This window comes from Canis lupus, chromosome 6, assembly GCF_011100685.1.
Source record: "Canis lupus familiaris isolate Mischka breed German Shepherd chromosome 6, alternate assembly UU_Cfam_GSD_1.0, whole genome shotgun sequence".
NCBI classification, from domain to species: Eukaryota; Metazoa; Chordata; class Mammalia; order Carnivora; family Canidae; genus Canis; species Canis lupus.
This window is the reverse complement of record NC_049227.1, coordinates 74673018-74698766: the sequence shown is the minus strand read 5'-3', so window position 1 is coordinate 74698766 and position 25749 is coordinate 74673018. Positions and strand designations below refer to the sequence as shown.

Here is a 25749-nt window from a genome sequence, read left to right as displayed (position 1 = left end):
AAGCAGAATTTGGATTGAGACAGAGTGTTGGAAATCTGCAGGATTACTTTTAAAGAGCTACTATATATATTTCAAAAAGTTCAAATATTTTAACGAATCCATGATGGGTTATCAAACATTAATTTTAATGTATCAATCATGGGTTCTCAAAGATTTATTGAAGGGGTGACTCAAAGAAAGATACTAAGTGAAGCATACATACAAAGAAATCATAATGTGGTGTTAATGGATAATTTTTGATCTTGGCAAGTGGGGATTTGCATGTCTATAATAGCCGTTGCACTTAATGGAATCCAGGAACATAAATCCCTGAAGACAATGACAACGTACCTTTCAACACTGTCAGTTACTTCTGAGTCATTCTGATACCCAAATATTGAACATTGTTTAGTCCTTCACAGTATAGCAGTTTCAGAAATGCATACCTTGCACAGTTAGATGCACCTGCATTGTCCTCGGCGTATGTTGAGTCTGAACAGAACACGTGTAGGGGCCATCGTCTGTCACGTCCACATTCTGTATCTGGAGGCTGTAGTCCCTTTTATTCAATGTTGAAATTGAAACCCGAGGATCCACTGACCATTTATCACCTCCAGCAAAAATAATACTTGACCGGTTCAGCCAGGCACCCTTTGAAGCTCCATCTTCCAAATAACACCTACAAATTACCAGGGATAGAACACTATTAATCAAAATGAAAATGGAAGACAACATTATCTTTTTTTTTTTTTGACAACATTATCTTTGTTCCGAGTACATTTCCATATGCTGAATTATAGCACTGCATCCGACGCAAACATCGGACAGAAATGCAGAAAATGCGAACATATGAACACACCGCTACATCTTCCATTCCCAACGCAACTGTGAAACAATACGTATATACAGTTTTGTGCTGTTTTAAATATGTGTGTGGGATGTGTGTGTGTGTGTGTATGTGCGTTTTAACTTGAAGCCAGTCAAAACCCTTTTTTGTTCTGTCTGGATGACAAGTAAATTTAAATAAAGTTAAATTCATTCAAATAACCATATTCAACACTAAAACGTTTTTCCTCTGGAATTAGAAGTAGGAAAGGTCAATGAGTTGGCTTGTTTTAACCACATCCAATTCTAATACAGTGGACCAGATACTAGATAGAAAGCAGAGAATAGAGAACCATACCATGTTTATTTTTTAAATTATGCCTTTAAAGAGTGGTAAGCCTGTGCACTGAAACTATAAATTGCATTTTACTGAAAATATTGCTGTTGTAATTAAGGAAGACAAGGCTTACAGGCTACCTTTAGGAGCAAATTCTTGCTGTCTTTTCAGTAAACTAACCAATAGTCTCTCGAGGAAGCATTCGTTTAACCCACAAACATCCATGGAGCGTCTACTATTTATGGATTTAAAAACGGTATTGCCTTTGCTCTCCAAAACTTGTAGTCCAGTAAGGAAGAGAGTCAAGCAAGCGAATCAACACTAGATAGAGAGATCGTTTGATTAAATCAGGCACAAAGCATGGAAGAGAGTTATTTGACTCAGAAGGAGCCACTGGGGGTATCGAGGAAGACTTTATGGAACAAGGAATGCCTTGGATAAAGAGGTAAGGAGCGGGAGCCGTGACATTTAGACAGAGGTGCCATCTGTGGGTAACACCAGGGGAAGGAGAGAGGGAGAAAGCCACAGGAAGCCGAGGAAGTACAAAGAAGCATGAGTGCGGCGTGGGAGGGGCGAGAGGTGAAACTGGAAAGGGAAACTGGAGCCAGATGATGACAGCAGGGGTGATGACACTTAGTAGATTTTAAGGCCAATTTTGAAGCCATTTATTCAGAGTTGTATATTTATTACAAGATTCAGAAATACAGCTTTGTATCTACTAGAAGTCAGACACCATGATTCAGAGGAGAAGAAGGCTGCGGTCCTATGACTTTGCTGAGGCCTGGAATTCTGTGTTTCATCTGGAAAATGTCCTGATACAAATTAAAGACTAGTTTTCTTAAATGAGTACAGAGCACATCTACGGAATGAAAACACACATACATCGAAATAGTTTGACAGGATTTCTACAGAACACCTCCGGGGATTGAACACAGGGTTTGAGATTACTACAAAACTGCAGGCTGAATGCAACAGGGTAGGCTGCTGCCAACTGTATAAAACTCATCAGTGGGGGAAAAATAAGGGACAAGGTATGCCGCAAAATCTAATTTGCAGTCAGCTTCACCATCTACAGAATCCACCCTAGTAAAGTCATAAAGGTCATTGTTAATTGAAAAGCTTTTCCTTATGTAATTAATGAAGAAAATAAAACCTACTTTCATGACATAATTAAACAATTATGGAATACTGTCATCCTTAATGCCGTGCAGAAAGAAGATAGAGGGGACATAGTTCCCATTTCACAAGATCACGTGTCCCCTGGTATAGTGTAGAACACGGAATCACCGCTACCAGGACTCTGATCATTACAAGGCTTGTAGGTGATATATGGGTCCATCAAGTGTTTGCTGTGTGACCTCTGCATTCACGGCCTTGGCACATCATCCTATCCGGTGCTCATTACAACCCTCCGGGGTATGGATTGCTGTGCCCGATTCATCGCTAGAAAAATAAATGGAATGTTTAGGTCAAATGACTTGCCCAAACCACCCTGTTAGTGGGTGACAAAGTGGAATTCAGAATCAAGCCTGGTATTTCTATATTATTCAATATCCTTTCTTCCATGATGTAGATCAAAGACTTTTAAGATAGGCTTCAGAAATGGGAAGATGATCAGAATGTTGCAGAAATTACTGCAAGTAATTTCTTATTTACTGAATATGACCAACTGTTTAACCTGTCCTATTCTAAAGGAAGCAGAAAATTAATTATTAATGGACGTTTTACCGTGAAAGTGTGACTTAGAACCCTCGGCCTGGCATTTTCCTTTCCCTTGAGACAGAAACAGCTTTATCTTTATTTGGGGAGGTATCATCAGGAAGACCACAGAGATTAACTAGCCCTTAGATACCTGAGTGTTCATAGACCAAATCTGGGTTATAAATCCTGGTCTTAGCATAAGCACTATTTCCTCCGTTCTGGGATCATCGTAGAATTTAACTTCTTCCCCATGAAAAAATGAAAAGGGAGCTTTCTATGTCTCCTTGCTTGGATAAGTATATCTCACAATTGCTATTGGTCCTGACCTAAAGCTTTCCAAGACATACGTTATGAAGATCCTTGAATGAGACTCAACTGAAAAACAAAAGCCAAAAACTTTTTTTTTTTTTTTTTGGTATTACTTCTTTCGATTTCTGTAGCATTATTCTCAAATTATCATAGATGGAATTTTATGAATTAGGAATAGCAGAATCTAGGAATGGCTTTTTTTTTAATAAAACCATAAGATACTTTACATAGAGATGTATAGTTTTAAGGAGAACCGTGAGATAATTCTATCAAATATATGAAATAGGTCAAACACACACATAAGCATTCCTAATTATAAGGACTATGTCTTCTTTCTATCTCCTCTTTGTTCTTCACATCCACCCTATTTTTTCCCTTTACAATAGAAAGAGGTATTGCTGGACATGCATATAATGTATTAAGAAGGAATTCTGGAGGAAGATAATCAGGGCATGACCGAGTAAGGTAGGTGTGTGGGGAAGGATGAAAGAAGAATGGCAAGTGGGGATAACTTAGCTTTGTACTCTTCGGGCACCACAAAAATTTCTTTTTCTGGTTTTAAGAATTCTAATGTCTAAAGATATAAGCGTGTTAGAATCCTGGCCCATACAAAATTCCTAATTTAGGAAGGATGATAGAATACATTCATGAAGAGCCCCATCATGCAGAATATGAAGTAAAAATAAATAATTCCGTTGTTATTATAATTGGATTATTGCAATTGCCTGAGTGTCTGGTTTCTGCGCCTGACATCTGTAGAGCATCATTTATTCTCTCTACAATAAACAGAATAAACTTTGTAAAGTTTAAATCAGATCATCAACAACCCTTCTTATTTCATTTCCTATTTCCCTCATAGGAAAAATTCCAATCCTGACAGTGGTCAATGATCTCACGTAATCTTGTCCCTGATGCCTCTCTGACCTTAGCAGCTACCCCTCCTCCAGTTTTCTCTGTTCCAGATTGAGGTCCCCTAGCTGTGCTTCCACGTCCTGTGTGCTCTTGCCCCAGGAAGTTTGCATCTGCTGTCCTTCTGCCTGGAACTCTCTTCCCCCAGAGATCCGTATAACTTATTCCCTATCTTCCTTAGGTCTTTACTGAAGTTCCTATGTATTAAAGCAAAAATAACACCACCGTCACAGTCCCATGAGATGCATTATCTATTTAGTTGATGGGTTATTTTCTGTCTCTCCTGCTAGAAATAGCATTCAGGACCTCTATCTGGTCACTTCTGTGTATTCCAGGGGCCTATATGGAGAGTTGAAAATAAATATAAATATTTATTGAATGGAGGAATGAAGGCAAAAATTAAGATACTTTTAGAAGAAGGAACCCGATGATAAGGTCAATGAAAACTTCCAAAGTGCAACCTCCTCGGGAAAGCAAAGCCATGCCCACATTAACGTACAATAACGTACAATTAAATGCAAATAAATGCGGTACAAACAGTAACTGCTGCAGGATACCCAGGATGAACTAAGCGATCTGAGACAGCAGGTGGGGAACCAAGCTCAGTGAAGAGAGCAACGTGGGAGGTATGAGGCAGAGGTGAACTGGGCTCAGAACTACTGGAAATAAAAAAGAACTGCATTTAACCCTATATTTCAGGAACCCTTCTAACCCACTGAATATCCTCCTTATATGTGCTAGGCACTTTGTTAGGCACTTGCAATTACTATCCTACTTAATCTTCACATAACCCTATACAAGCCAGATACTATTATCCATTTTAATAATGGAGAAACAAAGGGACTGAGAGATTGTATCTTGAACAAAGCCAGTTGGTCTACACTCAACCCTGGGCTAGACTATGTCAGACATTCCCAGGGTGAGGGATTGTCCCACTGGTGCTGGAGGGATTAATGCATGAGGGACCAGTTGGTGAGGTAGACAGATCACAAGGCTGGACGGAACAACAATCCTCAGGTCACAGACTCAGATCCTTTTTCCCCTCTGGACTCCAAAACGAAACATTTTAACAGCTAGTGATCTTAGGATCCCTTTGAAGTAGAGACAACGGCATTATCTGAATAAAAAAAATGTTTGATAATGAATATATCTTGAATTGAGTACAGGCATGGCTTTTCTTGAAAAAAAAAAAAAAAGGTTTTTTTCACTTGAAAAACCTGCTAGACTACCTACACTTCATTGGGAGATGAGTGAAGCAGCTCCAAAAATACACTCTTCCCCATAAGCTGTGTTAACGCCATGCCAACCAAATATCATGACAAATACTTACATTTTGAGTCAATCATCTGGATGTTTTGTAATCATAGCTCCAAACATCTGGTCGCCGGAAAATGTATAGAAAATAACCTGAATATTTAATTTTGTTTCATGGTTGTTAATTATATAAACCTGGGCTTAAGACAGTGGGTGTTTTTTAATAAGAATGCCATTGCTGTTTCTGAAATGACATTACTACACACTCTTAGGCAGGCCCTGATCTGGGGGGTAAAAAGTCCCATTTGGTGAGCTGCTAGTTGATCAAAATGATGGTGGAATAATTCTAACAGGCTCTGTGATGATACCTCCTGTGATGATTAAATCTGAAAGGTGGATATCAGAAAATTTGGCGGAAATTAGCATATTGGGGCTATTTATTATTTCTTAAAGCTCTATTAAGAAAAAAAAAAGCCTATGGCTGCTGAGGATTGATTTCTTTTTCTTTCATATCTCTAATTCTCCATAACACATTCCAAAAACATAAGCCTTAGCACCATTACCAGTACCCAACACAGCAGGATTTATTCAGCTCTATGGAAAGAGACCAGCTTTTCATAAGACATGTTGATTAATGAAAGCTCCTATTAAAGGCACTAATTAATAAAAGAAGAAAAGTGCTATTACCCTTGGAATCAAAGCTAAACCATGTGAAAATGATATTCCTATGAAGGAGCTGGCCAGCTACCTTCACAGCTGTCTTTTCATTGTATCACAAAGTTCTAAATGTGACAGGAGAGCTTTCAAAAGCGTAAAGAAAAAAGAAAAAATAATTCACGATCCCATACAATCGCCATGCTAATTCCTCCTACAAAGAGTTTTGATATCCTGGCTTCCAGACCGAAATGAAGTAAAGGAAGTAAAGCAGAGATTAAACAGACCAGGACAAATTCTATTCCCTTTCCTACCTGCCTTTGCTTTTAAGGCACAGCCTTCTTAATGTCTTTGATGATAGTCATTCCCTAGGTAATATCATACATATGGATATCTACATTATATAATACATGATGTTTGCTAGATGATAATATTATATATAACATTAGGTTGATTTAATATTTCCAGATCTCCTTTACCACTACTATAGTAGAAACTGCCCCGGGGCAGAAAACAAATTCTATTATCTTTCTATTTTCCTGTGTGCAGGGAGTGTGAGATTTTTGTCAAGGGAAATCCGCCAAATCAGCAATTTGTCCGAGTTTCAGTAATTTGGTGAAGTACTCGCCCCTAGAGATGATGAGAATTATACTTTTAAATATTTTTTTAAATGTAAAAATAAAAATAAATAATAAATATTTTTAAGAGATACGTAGGTGAAAATGCACTTCTGCAGGTAATGGTTCAGTAATGTTGCTTGTCGTCTATGATAACATGCTATCACGACGGCCAGATATTGTTGTAAGCCCAACGCATACATTTCTTCACAAAGAACTTTTAAAATAGCTCCTGTCGAGTACTGTTACAATGCCCATTTTACAAAGGAGAAAGTGAGGTATAGAGAGGGTGAGTAACTTGCAGATGACTTGCTTATCACAATCTGTAATGCATGGAAATATCTTTATTATGAAACAATTGCATTAAATATCTAGGCACTTATTAGCTAATTAACACTCCCCAAGTAATATTAATGGCACATGTACATTTATTTCTAGAATGGATATTATGTCATGTTGGGCATATTTTATAAACAAAATATCCAATAACATTGATTTCTTATTTTGCAAGAGAAATAAATCTCTTTCCTATATATTTCATTCCAGCACTGCTTTTCAATAATACAGCTATATTAAAACAAAATATCTTGAATAAGAGATTGAAAAGTTATCAGCTACCTATCTACCTATACAACCAAATTCTCAAACTACTTATATATTTTTGATATTGTAAATTGGAGGGGAAAGACCTGTAAATAATACTTTTTGGGTGTATATGTGTTTAGAAGGGTCAATGCTAAGAACGCTTATGCTTAGAGTTCTTCAAGACACTATTTGTAAATCACTCAACATATAAATTCTCATTTATTACATAAGGTAAGTATAGAGTGAAAAAGAGCCTGGGTACATTATAACTAAAAGAAGTAGGAAAGTCGTTACTGAGGTCTAATCATCATCCTCTGATAATAGTAGTAAGTCCCACTTGCAGAATGATGACTCTGGGTTAAGAGGTAGAGAAAATGTTTTAATACATGGTCTCATTTAAAACTAACAAAGCCACGCTGCGAGTTAGGTAGGTCCTACTATCCCTGCATTACGAACCCTGAATGCCTGAGTGCAGGATTGATGAAGGAGGCAGAGAACGTAAACAGGAAGAGGTGCCACATATTTGAAAATTTAGTTGAGGACTAGCTTGGCTCCAATGGTTTTAACCATGAATCAAATAGAAAATTTCTTTGTCTTTGCCACTTTTTTAGCTTTCGAATTCAACTAAACCAGCTTGCTTTCTCCCACATGGACTTGAATGTGAGATATTTGGATCTGGAAGGACTTCAAATTTTCTGTTAACTGGCAGGTGCTCTGAACCGCTGTGGGGAGAATTTGTCTGCAGTGCTGTCTCCCCAGCAGCTGCTTCCTGGAGAAGTTGGACTTTCACCTCAGGAGCTATAAAGGGAATGAACACTACATTCAAAATGCATGCAGGAGATGTTTAAAATAGCAGCACCAGAGAGGGAGAATGCAGTCAGGCCCGGAGAAGTGGCTGAGAAAGCTCTGGGGCCTAGGCAGGCCTCTCTATTACAGCCTCTTTGGGATGGAGCCAGGGACAGACACCTCATTCTCAAAACAAGAGGAAAAATAAAATGGAATTCTGTACTAAAGACAATTATCAGCAACTCTACTCTCTTCCAACAACCAGCTTTCTGTTTAGGTCATTTAGAAAGTATTCTATGTGCACGTAAATACAGATGATAAAATAAGAAATATACCAAATGGGTACACAGAAAATCTGAACGTATCTCTTTGGTCAAACTAATTATCAGTCTACGCTGCTTCTTTACAGCATCCGTGAATGCACAAATTCAGAAAACAAAAAGAATTACAAAGATTATACTCCCCCGCGCTCTCTCTGCTTGTATTGGTCTTTAAACATGCTGCTGGTCACTGCTGGATTTTTCTTCTTGCACATTTTTTTTCTAATAAAAATATTCTGAGCACAAATTTTATTTTATGAATAAAGAATGGCTACATAGCACAATTAATTAAAGCCAGCCTTGCAATCATTAACTAAAGTAGCCATTAATCCATATTTATCTGTCCTCTCTTGAGAAAATTGACTAAACCATATTTCAGTATGAGCTATGCCTTAAAATATAAATTAGGAAATATGCCGCAGAGGAAAAAAAAAAAGTAGTTTTTTTTTTTCCATCGCTTCCTGCCAACAAATTTAAACTGATTATATTTCCTCAAAAAGATGTTAAAAAGTAGTCTTAAATTTAAGTTTTTTTGTTAGATCACATGGACAAATTATTTGTCGCTGAGAGGAAGCACAGTGGAGTGATTAATTACTATAGTTTATGTTGGAGTTCAAATGCAAGTGTTCATGTGTACTAGCTGTGGGACACTGAACAACTTAATTTACCTCAATTTTTTAACCTGTAAAAGGGGGTTAGTAAAATTCATCTGACAAGATTGTTATGACGATCGTATTAGTTTGTTTAAGGTGTTCAGGATGAAGACAGTTATGTGGTTAGTGTGTAATTAAGAGCAACTATTATTAAAATACCTTCCTGTGGTTAGCTCTGTTTATTTTTTAAATATTTTTTATTGGAGTTCAATCTGCCAACATATAGCATAACACCCAGTGGGCTCTGTTTAGAAACAAAACCAACTACTACCACCATCACCACCAACAAATGACCCTGCAATATGAAGCATAAGAGAAAGAAGAGGAAAAGAGGCATTTGGAGAGTCTGGCTTGATACTGCAAAACATTATCTACACTGTCATAGCAAAGTGCTGGATCGCATGAAATAATTTTACAGATAAAGAGTCAACCTTAAAGTACCTCTCCTATTTTATCATTCTTGAACTTCCAGAAAGGCTTTTTTTTTTTCTTTCCCTTTCTATTTCTCTATCTTATAACTTATAAGCAGAATATACAGAAAAAGAGAGCTTTGGTATTTTATATATATATATTCATTAAATAAATATATAATTATATTGAGATGGAACACTTATGTTTAGAAACTAGCTCCCTGGTTTACTAACTATGGTTTGGGGCAAGTAATTCAATCTCTATTAAAGCTTTACTTATTTGCAAAAAGCAAACAGTACCACCGGTACTAAGAACTCTAATTTTGGAATAAGACCAGATGAGACTGTGCACGGGAGATAGATTTATAAAGTTATAAAGCAAAATATTAACTGTAAATATTTTATATTACAGTATTTTATGAGTTAACTTTCCTCAAAATTCTAGACCACGGTTATACAAATCTCTGTTTGGAGATTACACGAGCACAGTGATGTTCCCAAATTCGGTGAGATGAAAAAAGGTTACTGTTTCCTTTTTACTCCTATGGTCCATGAAATGATTTTCTATCCTATATAGACTCTTTTAATTTTTAAACTGCCACCTAAAATTTTTAACATAATCTTATATATTTGCAAAAATTATAATTTCTGGTTATTATAAATATGGCTATTTTATAATAAACTTGTTATTTCTCACTTTTAAATGTGTCCAAGGAAATCTAAATAACATAGTGATTGGATATTCAAATCATCTATTTAAAAAAATGAACAAGTTCTACTTTAAAAGAAATGCTATATTGTTTCTTTTTATTCCTCTAACTCGTATTTCCATTCTATTTCTGCCATGTAGTTTGATCCTAAGCCGATTTAAAAAAATTTTTTTCAAGTATTTTATTGATACTTTATTTTCTCTTCAATAAAACCAAACATATAAAAAGTGGTTACAAGAAGCTCTGTATGACTGTAAGAATCTAAGTTCAAAACAATATTCTGGATGAATTTATTTTTATAATTACTAGGAGTGTATTTTTACAATTACTAGGAGTGAATTATATATGTCACATTTTGATACATATCTTTTTAAACGTTTTTTTACTTCACATAGTTAATAATGAATGTCTTAATGAGGCGGTTTTATTAAGATACATGAACAAACTTCCTTGCTTAAATGAGCATATAACTTGCTTACACGAGACAAGGTCTAGAATCAATTCTGAGAAATTCTGTTCTCTTAAATAAGGCTGGAAAAAGTCCCGTTATAGTGACACCACTCAAATCCCTAGATCCATTAGGGTGATGTAATTCTGCTTTAATTCCTAATGCTCTATCAGTGTGTAACTATTAGATCTTTCTGCAGACATGCTGGAAGCAAAGTGGGAATTGCCTAAACTGTGGAAGGATTTGCCAGACTCTAGAATTACTCACTGTCTCTACGTCAACAGCAATATTTTAGTCTCTTGGTTTTGTGACTGAAGGATTTGCACTTTGAGTGATGCTCCTTGATGTGTCTGCACATTCACAAGATTTGGGAAAGACAATGGTGAAAGCAGGAGCTACCAATCCAACCTACTCCAGGCAGGTGACTTTTAAGAAAGAATGCATACAATAATTTAAGAGAAAAAATATTTAAAACCTATCTGTTTCTGCACAAGACTTAGAAAAATCCATCATAACCCCTAAGGATATTTTTACTACAGTTTAAAACTTTCTGGTACCTGGAACACTGTAACATATATATATATATAAAATTTTATATATAAAATTGCTTTTACTGTTAAGCTATTTAACTACTTTTTTAAAGCTATATATATATATATATATAAAACTAATTTTACTACTTTTTAAAAGCTAATATATATAATATATATTGTAACACAATATGATATATTAATATTGCATTTTATGTTTTTACTGTTAAGCTATTTAACTACTTCTTAAAAGATATATATATATATATACATATATTACTACTTTTTAAAAGCTAATTATTAATTTATTATAATATATTATATATATTACTGTTTTTACTGTTAAGCTATTTAACTACTTCTTTAAAACTATCAGCATATTTGCCTCTAATTTTTCTACCTTTTAACCTTCAGTTTCTATCTACAGAGGGTTAGGGGAATCAGAATTTGTGTGAGAATTATTAGAATATTAGCTTACAGATCAACTACAGTGTCCCAAAAACATTCTTTATAAAGAACATTTACTTTTCAAGTATAGTTGCTTAAAAAAGTCTTTTCCCGCTGTGCTAATTCTATGTTTAAATTGCTAGAAATATGTTAAAGACATAACCTGGGTAGGACAGGCTGTATTATAATTGCCCATGCATATATCAGTAAACTAAAAATATCCTGTCTCTTAATACTAATAATGTCTTAGTTTTGCTAAATCCCATAAGCTTATTTTTTGTTGTTGTTGCTGTTGTTTGCTCAACGTTTTTTAAAATATATGTGTTGGTAATCTCTTGAGAAACCTCAAATATACTTACCTTTTCTCTATCATCATCAATTCTTTTGTTATTCTTAAATCTTTGCTGCTTTAAGAGAGACGTGTGTGCCTCAAGAAGTGTGTGTGTGTGTGTGTGTGTGTGTGTGTCGTGTGTACAAGTGCATGAGGGACAGAGAGTGAGAGAGCAAAAGAGAGAGAAGACATCTGGGGCTAAAATAAATAAGAAATGAAAGTGAATATTTATAATTACAAGAATAGTAAATTATGGCAAAATTTGAATATGTAACCAACATACAATTTATATTCATTTCATCTGAACTCTTTCCTACAGAAAGTACCAGAACTTCCCCAAATATCAATGCATTTCTTGCTTGAGAATCCATCCAGCAGTAGCATCTAATGGACAGCTGGCCCCGTCATATCTCAGTGCCTGGCTGGCTCAGAAAATCAAGTGCCTCCAAGGGATGTAAAATTCCACTGTGACTTAGGCGAAGCTGAAATTTCAGCCATGGGTTTCTGGCTGGACCTTTCCTTGCTGGAATGCTGCATATTTTCTTATCTCCATGAATAAATCATTTCTCAAGGTCAGAATTCTGTGATTTTGCCATTACGTCCTCAAGTCACTCTGAAAGTAAACCCGAAGAGCAGAGAAGTAAACCCCCCACCTAAAAACAGGTGTTCTCTAAAAACAGGTGAACTGGAATCTGGGGAATGCTGATACGGTTTCTCCAAGGATGACTGTACCCTGAATTTAGAACAACGTGGGGGTTGAATCACAATACTTCCTGACACTTGCTAGCCTTAGAAATTTGGGCACTGTTCAATTTTTTAAGCCTTCACATTTAATTCTTTAAAATGGAAATAGTAACATATACTTGAAAGGGCTATTTTATGAGGATTAAACTGAAATGTCCCAGGGACTAGACCTACCACTGAACCTCAGATGTTATTTCTCTGGGAAGTTCATCCTGACATCCCTATCCCAAGCCTTCAGACAAGTTTAATGGAACTCTCTTAAAGCTTGCATTGCCCCCGGGACATTAACTGTGTGGCTTTACTAACCCACATTGTAAAACTGCTTGTTTAAACCATTTATTGACCCTGCTAAACTATTAAGGGCCCTGGTTGACTTATTCATGGTGAAGCCCAGAAATGAGTCTAGTGTCTGCCACATAGTTAGTGCTTTAAAAAACAACAACAAAAAGTTGTGTGTGTGTGTGTGTGTATGTGTGTGTGTGTGTGTGTTGAATACTATGGGAACCTTACAGAAAATACTGCTTGACTGGTGCATAAAAGAGGAGACATCATAAACTGCCAGAAACAGGAGTGAGGTAAGACTAGGTCAGGGGAAAAGGCTTAAATACAAGAGGTAGTAGCATTGCGCATACTCCTTACTCCTGTTGTTCTTTAATTCCTTTGCTCCTGGTCATCCTAAATTGAAACCCATACAGAAATCTCCGGATTGCCTCTAGGGTTCAGAATGGACTATATCATCTAGAACAAATGGGCAAGCCCACTGTCTACAGGGTTTACTGCTTGTCCATTGTACTATAAAAATAATAGTGATACAGAAATCTAGCTTTCAGGCACTGAAAGCAGAAATGCTATTTGTCTCAGAAAAACATAATGGAAGCTCATCTTGTGATATTTTCTTTCCTAAATTTCTTTAACATGTGAGAAAAATTTCGGGGGTGGGGGTAGGTTGAGAAGTGGTCACACTGAAAGTGTACTTAATAAAGAAATATTTTGTCTAAATATGGGAAAGCCTTACTCATTTGGTTTTCATTTGATCAGATAATATGACATTTTTAATAGTTGTTCTTATAAATGCAAAAATAGGTCTGTAAATTTTCATTTGATGATCTATAGATATGTTCTTGGTTAAATATTATTAATGTTCATGTCATTTAGTTCAGAGTTTCTAGTTCGAGGCAGCAAGTCTTCCATTTCTTAGCAAAAGATAACCATGTCATTTACTCTCCTTAAATTTATCTGTACTTTCCTGATGAATGTAATAGTAATTGCTTTTAGTATGACTTGTAGGTAACACAATATATATTTGGGGGAATATAATTATACATAATACATGTATGGCGATAATAAATTAGAGAAAGAAAATAAAGGACATTGAGTGCTTTTTAAAAATAGAAATATAAAAACAAATTTAAAAATAATAAAATTAGAAATGTAAAATTAAATGATCTTTAAAATGTTGAGGCTTACTACCCTTGGAATTCTTTGTATTTCAAACATTTTCATCCTCAAAGACTTTGTTTTACTCTTGAACTGGTTTCTTATGTAAGGAACTTCTTACCGTTTATTCTGTGATTCTCTACCTTAGCCATTAATCTCTCATGTGAAGCTGTCAAAATCTTTATGAAAATCGAAGTGTACTGTGTCCACTTTTCTTATCTTTCACACTGCCTTATTTCCAAGCGGCCCTGCAAGTTAGTTAAGCACAAACTGCCTTGTAAAAATCATGTTAGAAATACAGCCACACTTTCCTTAGCTTTTCCTCTGTTACCAATATTTCACAATTGTCTTTGCAATCAATACTGAGCACACGGGGCTATTGTTTCCTGGCTTGCTGGTCTCCTGAGCTCCTTCATCTACGAACTATCGTCTGAATCAAAAGGACTTCATATATGTCGGACCACATACACACATGCATCTTTTTCTCTCTCTCTAATTGGCCTCTAATTATGAGCCTTTGAAAGAAGCTATTGCACATTTCTCTTTGCTTTCTATAAAGTATCAGTTTATCATATAAATATTTTCAGGATTTCAAATCAACACTGCGCAGTTCTTTTAAAGCCCTACTTTATTTTTCATGTATTAGTACAAAAGGAAAAACAATGAGTTATAAAATAAATATAGTACTTTATGAAGACCTAATAGATTTTAAAGTGACATTTTACTAAATCATAAGTAAATGAATGTATTAATTTTCCTTTGAAACACACATTGGTCCAATAATTAGACGAAGACATTTTCAGCAAAGTGTACTTTTGATTTTGCCAAACACCAAATTTCCTTACAAATAATGAGAAACATTTGTCTTTCATCTTCAGTAATGGTTGAAAGTCGCCACTAACAAATTCCCAGTGACCCTTGTGAAATGAGTTGCTCATCCCAATCAGCTATTAATGAGCAGGCAACTATAGCAGGCCAATCACCGATAGTACCTAAGTAAATTCCACTTTGTGCTTAAATACAGAAAACAAGGTGAGACTCAGATATATCTTATTGGGAAATAACCACACTTCATAATGAATTCAAAATTGCTATTTTTGGGGATCTCTGGGTGGCGCAGCGGTTTGGCGCCTGCCTTTGGCCCAGGGCGCGATCCTGGAGACCCGGGATCAAATCCCACATCGGGCTCCCGGTGCATGGAGCCTGCTTCTCCCTCTGCCTGTGTCTCTGCCTCTCTCTCTCTCTCTCTCTCATAAATAAATAAAATATTTAAAAAAAATTGCTATTTTGAGGCAGAGCCTGAGCCAATTCCCATTTCAACTCCCTCAACAGATTTTCGTATTAGTTCTGTCTATACAGATATGCTAGAAAATTAAGACAAATAAAAAGAATATTTCCTTGCTTTCAGTAGGTTTACAAAAAAGAATGGAGGATATGCAAAATATTTACACCACGATAGCCATGGTATAAGTACCATAGTAGGTACAGTGGTTTATAGAACTTCAAGAAGGTACAGATTGCACCTCACTGGATTAAAATAATTATGGAAACTACTCAAAGATCGGGATGCAAGATGTATGTTTATAGACAAGAATCATTCAGAAAGTTAGAAAGGAAAAAGATAAGAGCCGTCAACGGAACTGTCCTCAAAAGAAAAGGAACAGAAGCACAGGTAAAGAGTACAAAATAGGGAAAGTATAGAGTTACATGCACTCTGACATGACTGAAGAGGAGTATAAGAGACAAGTGAGGATTGAGTTTCCAAAATTCTTCTGGAGGTGAATGACTAATGACTCCAAATACCAACCTAAAGATTTTGGAACAGTTTTTGTAGGCAATAAAGATGTGTTAGAGTAGATAAGTGATATTCTTGAAAAAGTCTGGAAAGAGATATTTTTTCTTAGCCTCACCTATGAACTGGATAATAATAATTAGTTTCTTTTTAGCATATTGCACTTGAGTCACAGGTAGCATCATCAAGGGAAGGTGGGCAACAAGTGATTATAAATGCAGTCATTAGGAAAAAGACATATTTAAGAATTATTCATAGTAGAATTACATATGGTCATGCTATAGGATATTACAAATAGAGTCTGAAGGACAGAAATTGGGAAATCCTGCGTATATTCAGGAAAGTGGGTAAAACAAACATATTTTAACATGAAAGCCAAGGAAAGTTTTAACAAAACATTCCTAAGTGTCTAACACTACAGAGGAGTCAAAGAGGGGAACCGAAAACATGCCATCAACTAGGTTATTTCTCAGTGACATTACAGAGAGTAGTTTCATTAGAGTGGGATGATGGAAGGAAGGAAGTTTTTCAAGAGGTTTATGAGAGAGAATGAGGATCGACAGGAACTGTAGGTTCATCAGTGCTCAAGCATACTCTTTTTATAAGAACTAGATTAATGTAAAAATAAAGCTTTCAGGAGCTTTCCCAATCTTCCTGTTATTTCAGTCTCATTGCATCTAATGTCTCTAAGTATTCTTCTCCTATATACAGCTGCCTTTAGTCAGAGATAAAACTGACCAATTAGGTCATGTACATCCAGGACCTATAGGCTTTGAAAACGTAAATCACAAATTCTCCCTATCTGGTCATCACCAAATTGGCAAGAATCGTTCAACTGCCAAGAATTTTGTTTTTTAAAAATTATATTTAAAAAAATAAAATAAATAAAAATAAAATTATATTCAAAGTCTGTCTTCAGGCAATATTTTTGTACTAAAGTTTCTTTATAGTCTAATCAATATTTTTGTCCAAAAATAATATAATCACTAGATTCTATATTTCCATCTCATTTAACTTATTTGTATGATTTTAAATGTATGACTGTGGGACAGCATCTGACACTCTTATTACTCACTTAGGACCGTAGAAAAATAAAAATGCTTCTTAGGTCATTTATTTCCTTCTCATAATTACATTTTCAATTACTGTGTGTGGAGGGGTATTTTTTTTTTAAGATTTATTTATTTATTCATTTGAAAGAGAGAGAGCTGAGCTGGGGAAGGGAGGAGGGAGAGGGAGAGAATCCTAAGCAGACTCTTCACTGGGGCTCAGTTTTAGGACCCTGAAAATGAGACCTGAGCTAAAATGAAGAGCCGGATGCTTAACTGACTGAGCCACCCACATGTCCTGGGAGGAGTATGTGTAATCTTTAAACAGTATATCCCTGTTTCTTGTCATTCAAAAATGGCTACTTTATAGCCAGCTATATTTAGATAGCAGAGACAAACCAAGGAAGGGAGAAATGACTTTAGGGAAAAAGGCTTTCACATAAGTTGATTTACTGTATACATGGATCCAACTTCTTTATTTTTCTGAAAGACTGTGTACCTTAGGTCGTAAATTCAGGCTTTGAAAATCTGAATGACAATATTTTAAATTTAGTTGGATACAAACCTAAATAACATAGTAGACTCTTTAAAAAATCTTACTGGCCTAGGCAATTATCAGGATAATTCACACAGATAATACCTCAATATTAAATGAACATTAAAATCAAGGATGAGGGAAGTGTTGGAATAATCACAATTATTTTCAATAATCCATGCTTTTCTGTCTTCCAAAAAGGCAATTGGACGAATCAAGATCTTAAAAATGAAAATCCTTGTGAGCACATTGCTGAAAATACAAAGTTCAATAATATAAACAATCCTAATAAAAAACCATTGCAGTCTTGTAGCTGTCAGCCACACATTGTAAATGATCAAATCATGTTTATGACCATTTCATCATTAAATATATACTAAACTCTAATCAAATATGCAAAAGCACTTTAAAATATACCTGTTGTTGCTATATTTTACAGGAAAATAAGATGAACCTCAAGGAAATTAATAGCCCAAAGCTACAAACTAGAAATGGTTACATCTGGGTTTTGAAATCAAGATCCAACTGAATCCAAACTCCTGGCCCTTTCTACCAGAGTCTCCAGACTATTATGAAACTAGTTTACTCATATACCACTGAACAAGCCTTTTTATCTTAGTATGTTACAAAGAATTATGTAAATAAGTCCAGGAAATAAATAATATTTTTAGTACGCCATGGTCAGCTCCTACATGGGCCTAGTGACATGTTTAGTAATGGAACAGGGAAGCAAACAATACTGCATAAAAAGCAATTCATACATGGTAGGGGATAAATTCTTGAATACTAATTCTTCTTTTTCCTACCCTACAGATGTAAGTGGCAGTGAACTCAGGGCTCTGGGATCCTCTGTTACAATAGATTGCAAACTCCCTGAAGACAGCTTTGACCACCAAAGGTCAAGCAGGCCTCCCTGTAGTACAAAGAATGCCTCTATTCACTTATACGGTCATGTCTTTTTTTTTTTTTAAGATTTACTTATTTATTCATAAGAGACACAGAGAGAGAGAGAGAGAGAGAGAGAGAGAGAGAGGCAGAGACACAGGCAGAGGGAGAAGCAGGCTCCATGCAGGGAGCCCGACGTGGGACTCGATCCCGGGACCTCGGGATCACGCCCTGAACCAAAGGCAGATGCTCAACAACTGAGCCACTGAGGTGCTCCTATATGCTTGTGTCTTACATAAAATTGCTCCCTTCTTCGTACTCCAGGGACCATGCATAAAGTTCAAGTCTTTATCCTCCCTAGTAAACCAGTGCAAGCCAGTCATCATTTGCTTTCAATCAGTCTTCTGCTGTAGCGTTAAATGAGGAAATTTTATTAATTTGTTTGTAATTTTGCATCCATGTTTTCCAAGAATTATTAGGGATTATTGCCAGTGGGAATTATTAGGTCAATGTTTGTAACTAAACCTCAGTGGTAGGTGAGCCGTGACGTGGGTCATGATACACATCTTTGACGTTATCCTCCTTTGTGCCTTTGTGCTTGAGGGCATGAAATTTAGCTTCACCAGAACCTGCAGCCTGTGGAAACTAAACCTAACTGAACCAGTTAACCATGCTGTTGCTGAGGAAAGAAGGGCTTGTAAACAAATCACATTTCTGTGTGGAGGGTTATGTTCACATGTTGTCTATGCAGAACATTTGCTCTGTTTTATAAATGAAGAGGTGCTGAAGACAGCATTAAAATGGATAAGTTCCATTTCTATTCATTTGTGTTTACCAGTAAACCAGGCATAGCTCAAGAATATAAAGAGGGGCAACTGGGTGCCCCTGGGTGGCTCAGTTAAGCGTCTGCCTTTTGCTCAGGTCATGATCCCAGGGTCCTGGGATTGAGTCCCGCATCAGGCACCATGCTCAGCAAGGAGTCTTCTCCTTCTCCTCTCCACTCGTGCTCTCTCTTGCTATCTCTGTCTCTCCCCCTCAAATAAATAAATAAATAAATAAATAAATAAATAAATAAATACTTCTGAAAAAAGAATATAAGTAAATATTTTAAGAATTCAGAGCTACTATTGTGTAGTTAGGGTCACCAAACAGTAACAAAGTCATTTTTTCTAATTTATTTCAATACCAAACATATCTCCAATATCTAAACTTGATTACCAACTCCTTAAGTACAAATGCTGCCAATATATATTCACAGAGCCTAGCACGGTGTTGGACACCTACCAAGTGCTCAACAATTATTGGTTGAATAAATCATGAATTAAGTAAGTCATCTTTTAGAATTACTATTAATAACATAAATTACAAGTATACCCAGGTTCATTAAAGAGGATTAAAAAAACACATCTTCAACCCAAGAAATAATGATGAAGTAGTATCCTCTTACAAAACTAAATTCTCACCTTTCAATTTGCTCTCTGAAATATGTTTATTGCTTAAAATTGCAGATAGTATGGGGAAAGGAGAACTCTTTCCATACATGGTAAAAATAATGAGAAATAACCATACCCTTGATTAGTAAAAATTTATTACTAAAGTCAAAGTGAGAAATGAAAATCAATGTTTTTAACACTGATACTTTAAAAGCTATACAATGTTTGTGAATTTTTTTTTTTTTTTTGTCAATTCATTTCAGTCATATCAGCAGGAAGTATTTCTGTTTTACTTTCGGTGAATTTTAATGGTCATGTAAGTACACTTGGTCTAAATTCTAACAGCTGAGCATGTGGGACTCTTGGTAACATAATCTAGTATAAAGGGCTTGAAAATCGAATCTGAAGACCTGGACTCTAGTTTTTATTCTAATAATGACTAATCAACTGCTATCGATTTAGTCTTTGTAGATCGAAGTTGCCTCATTTATGAAGTAAAATCAATATTTTTCAAAGTGGGTTCCATGGAACTATTTCCTTTCCCTATGTACCTTTGCAATAAAGTCCTGTATACATATAAATGAATTAAAATAATCAGGTTTCCTTATTGCAAGAATTCTCCGAACATTTAGTTTATTAATTTTCATACACTCCAAGAGAGATAATACAGAGGTCTCCCCACACTGATTTGTCTCTAAACACCATGTCCAAGATTAATCTTGCAGAATTAATATTCCACAGAGAGCAAAAAAGGATGACAAACTGAAAATCATGCCTATATTCTAGTGACTGTTTCAGTGAACTTCACTTTAGTCACTCTGGCTCATTTACAGACTTGGTCTATAGAGCAGAAACCTAAATGCAAACAATAGTATGATTAAATTCAAGGGTAGCATGATATCATCATGTGTTTGATCTACTTGGATAATTTAAATCTCTAAAATCTAGTTTTAGAAGCACCGAAATTACATCAAATCAATCCTAAGTGGAGAATTAGTTTGCTTTATATAAAAATGAATCAAACCAGATAGATATGTAATTGGCATTTATATAGATAAATACAAATCAATATAGTGATTCACGAATAATAAATATCAAATTGTTAAAATGTGTAGCAAGAAAATGCTTAAGTTTCTGTAGCTGAGAAGAATAAAGTATTGCTTAATTAAGTTCTTTCTAAGATAATATTTTTGTATGTGACCAAAATATCTCTCAATAATCACTCTTTACTAACAATTGTATTAAAGTGTCACTTGGGTTTTGGAATCAATTCAGCATATCTATCCATCTCATTTGTATTGTAAAATTGTTTAACATAGACCAAATGTCCAGAAGAATAAAAACTTATTGCTGGCAAATCAATAAATGTAAAAAAAAAAAACTGTAATTCATTCTACCAAGTGCAAGGGGTACTCAGTGAACAAGACAAAAATCCTCACCATCAGAGAACTTATAGAATAACCTTACCACCTTACCACCACTCTATCTACTTTTATTTAATTAATTGTTCTCAAATTCTACATTGATTATGCAATTTTCTGCTTAATATCATCAAATAACTCTTACTTGCCCACAGAATTAAGTCCAAGGACATTATTTTGGAGTCAAAGATATTTTATAATATGACCTCTACTTTCCAGCCATTTCTCCCACAACCTTCATATATGACCACAGGGTAATAGGCACCTCGGTTCTTTTTCTTTTTCCCCACAAACAATTTTATTATAATGAGCTATTAATGATAAATTTGTCTGAAATGCCCCCATTGTATTTACCACATTGTAGAACCTCATCCATCCTTTAACATCCACTGTAAATTCCCTCTTTGAAGTTCTTTCTTTTCATCCCACATGAACAGAGTTTTCACTAAAGCAGTTAATGTAGGTCATGATGGAGCTTTTTAAATTTTTTGTATTTGTCCCCACCTCCTGAGTAGAACCATAGCATTTTCATCACAAAAATTTCCAATTTAATAACCCCTTTCCCAAGTAGGAGGGAACTGATTTAAAAATGCATATTTATTCATGTCAATTTTACCTTAACCAGACATTTGCATGGTTAAGCCTAATTTATAAGTGAAAACTGAAATTTTTGTCTCTCCACTAAAAAAATCTAGATTATAAACTATGAAATGAAGATCAAGAAAGGACTAAGAGGAGACTTTCTCATGGTCCAAGAAATCATACTACTCCTAAGACTCACTCTGAATATAATAGTGATTCATCATTTTCAAAAGTTTGAAGAGTAGAATACTTAATTAGTATATAGTAAGAGTACTTAACCTCTTGGTCTTCATGTTGTTCTCTATATGAAACCTTTCTTATCTCCTCCCACACAGATTAAATTAATCCTTTATTGATATTATCTCAGTATTTTTGTTTATACCATTAGAATCTCACTCATTATACCAACGCAAAAAGCTATTTAGAGGACAAGTAACTTACCTCCCCACTGTAAGTGATCTAATTCACTTTCACTGTTCTATTATCACTTTTATAATATGATGATTCCCAAATCTAAAACTAGCCAAGATCTCTCTCCTGAATTCCAGACCTTTGGGGCCAAGCATCCACATCTCAAACTGAATTGTTTAAAATTGAATAAATCATTCTTTCATCTTTTCCTATTTTCACTATTTTTGCCAACTGGTAGCACCGTCCACTTAGTTGGGTTAACACTTTCTTCCTCCCCCCCCATCCCTAGTACACAGCAAAATATATTATAAACTTCAATCTAAAGTATTTATTTTTTTTTTTAATTTGTAAAGCCTTTATTTATTTATTCATGAGAGATACAGAGAGAGAGAGAGAGAGAAAGAGAGAGAGGCAGAGACACAGGCAGAGGGAGAAGCAGGCCCCATGCAGGGAGCCCGATGTGGGACTCGATCCTGGGACTCCAGGGTCACACTCTGGGCCGAGGGCAGGCGCTAAACCACTGAGCCATCCAGGGATCCCCAATCTATAAAGTTTTTAAATATCTCCCTTTCCAACACAGTTTTATGTGTCTTTGAAATCTATTTGGGGTATAAAAAACTTAAGCAACTATTTAATTTAGTCATCTTTTCCCTGACATATGTGTTTCCTAATAGTGTAATTGTGGATAGTTAATTTTTCATGTTGCCTCAGTGCTTCCAAATCTCATACCTATATCTTCATACTATTTTTTATTTTAATTATTTTCACAACAGAAGTCCATCAAGTCACCTCATTTATTATTTTTGACTGACACATTCCAAATTGAAAATGTTAACACATATGAAAATATTTTTTCTCAGTGTATTCTACAGAAATTTTGATAAATAATATAAGAAAACCCAAAACAAGTCATCATCAAAAGACGGAAGTTTAATCCAAATTATATTACACTATATATTTTCTCTACCAGTTGTGCTGAAAATTGTACGTCATAGAAATGACAACAATGTAAAATCACACAGACATTCCTTTGTCCCCAACTCTTAAATTAATAACCTCTGTGGGTAGGCACTCTGAAACGTATCAAAAGATGGCATTAGACTTCATGTATGGTACCCTTTTAGGTTAACAAAATGGACTTTCAAACATTTTTCAAGCATAGTCTATGCGTATTTTTTATGCTTATATAGATGTTCAAAAAATCTCACGTATCTCGTTCAATCAAATTAACTCAGTGACATTTACTGACCACCTCCTATGTAACACATTTGTGTTTGCCTTATGAACCCTCTTTTGGCCTTGGTTCTTGAATAAAATTATTCTTCTAATTGTCTATTATAAATAATATTACCAATTTCTTTGCGCCTTTTCTTTTTTTAAAAAAATTATGTTCAAAGTCACAAGAAGATATTTGTTAATGAAGTAGGTCCTTTAAAGAAAGGTTTATTGCCACACAAATCTGAATCTGATAAAAAGCAACTACATATAATTTTATAGAGATTTTATACTGAACAGAAAATTATCATAGCATAAAATGAAAATGTAAGTTTCCTTTATTTCCTATTAAAGCTGGATTTTTAATGGCCAGAGCAGATTCTCAAATTAATTATTTTACTATTATTAGGCTTTCATTTCTTGTATCCATCCTAAACTCTGTCCAGCATTCCCATGAACATTAGTGGCTCATTAGAAGGCTCCGAGTTAATCCGCAGGGCTAAACATTTGTTCCATCATTAAGGTCTGCTTTTCCCAGACTTAGAAATAAGCAGAAATCTAATTTTGGTTAATTTTATTGCCTAGGTCATAGTAGTAAATTCAACTCAGTCTGGAAACAGCTCTTATAAAATTACCTTTTATTAAAATGAACTATACGTTTTGTAGAAATGCAAAAATGTCCCTGTTGAGGCAAAATTCCTTAAATGCCAGAATACGAAATAAAATTATGCTTATTTTCCTCAGGCATCATTTAGTATACTATTAACTCCATGGCTTGTATAATTTGATGACTCCTAACTTTTCCATAAACAAATTACAATAATGCCCATATACCAGACTTATTGTCAAACACACACAGGGGAGGATTGTATCATACTCTCATAGCGCCTAAGCAATTCCCTGATCATGCTCTCTAAGAAGCATCACTCATGTATCGCTACAGACTGAATGTTTACATATCCCTAAAGTTCATATGTGGAAACCTAATTCCCAATGTTAGGGTATTAGATGAGGGCTTTGGGATAAAAGCCCTCAGAAAAGAATCCCCGGAGAGCTCACTCACCCCCTCTGCCATGTGAAAACATGGTCTATGGGCCAGGAGGCAGGCCCTCCACAAGCACCAAATCTACCAGTGCCTTGATCTTGGACTCCCCAGCCTCTAGCACTAGGGAGATTTTTTTTTTTTTTTTTTAATGAGCAACCCAGTCTAAGGCATTTTTGTTACAGCAGTCCAATGGACTAAGATATTTATTAAGTCCACAATTTGAACTAAACTTTAGTTATGGGTGAGCAGATGGCTATGCTCAAATCCAGTAAAAGTGTTCATTGTTTAGTACTTTCATCCCCAAAGTTCGTGTATGATTCTAAGTCAAGCATTTCCCCTTCCTACATCCTGAGGTGTAGGAATGCTGGAGTTAACCATGATACACGTTCTATTAAACATTATTTGTCTCTGGCTTAAAAGGGGAATTACAAACTGAAATTCTACATTTATAGATGACACTAATTTTGTTCCCTGTGTAAAATGCCAAGAGGATAAGGCTTAAATAAGAGGCATTCTTGTGAGAAGTGATTTTGGAGCTTGTAGATGTGAGATCCAGCCGCTGGCAGTGCCACTTACTATTTCTAGTCACTTAACCTCCCAGAACATCAGGTTTTCTCAGCCATAAAATCAAGATTACAAATTCACCAACCGTACAGGTGGTAGTGAGGATTAAATTAGGTGGTATATTGGGTATAAAACCATTAAGGCATGTGAAGCATGTTAGAGAGAGTCATGGGAATCAAGAGGCCAGAGTTCAAATTCCAGGTCTGTCATTTATTGATTCTATCTCTTGAGAATCTTACTTTATTTCTCAATCCTTTATACCGCTAAATCTCAATATTAATAATCTCAATATTAATAACAGACTTCAGAGCTGTTTTATGACTGATGGGATGATGTCTATACAAATAGTTGGTAAACTGTAAAGAAATTTGCAAAGATATTATCCTTATAAGTAAAATGTGGATAAGTACAAAGATATAGGGTCTAATAGACCTAGTTTGGAATCCCATTTTGTCACTCAGTTGTGAGCTAGGAAAATGACATAACTTCTCTGAGCTCGAACTTTTTTTTCACTCGTAAAACTAGAGTAATAAATCCGACATCAGTTTTCACTAGAATTAATGAAATAATCTTAAGTTGGGGAGCAATATCTAAATATGCTATTTTTATTAATATCCATGTTCTTATTATTCTTAAGGAATTCTTGGAGATGGGGGAAATGACAGACAAACTTGACAGTTGGCAAGTATAGAGTCGTGCTTTCAAAAAAAAAGTATAGTCATGCTTTCAAGAAAAAAAATCCAATACAATCTTAAAAAGTGATGAATGCCAAAATGTCAGATGAGACAGAAGGAAAGGATCTATTACTACAACCTATTTCCTGAAGACAAC

At 35.3% G+C, this 25749-nt stretch overlaps 1 protein-coding gene across 1 annotated transcript in view; it reads right to left on the bottom strand.

The window, feature by feature from the left end:
- Positions 1 to 25749, bottom strand: part of NEGR1 (neuronal growth regulator 1) — an 814177-nt gene that overhangs the window by 473576 nt on the left and 314852 nt on the right. The window contains exon 2 of the mRNA XM_038541659.1: positions 426 to 658. Within this exon, the coding sequence (XP_038397587.1) occupies positions 426 to 658 (233 nt within the window). The remainder of the gene's footprint in view (positions 1 to 425; positions 659 to 25749) is intronic.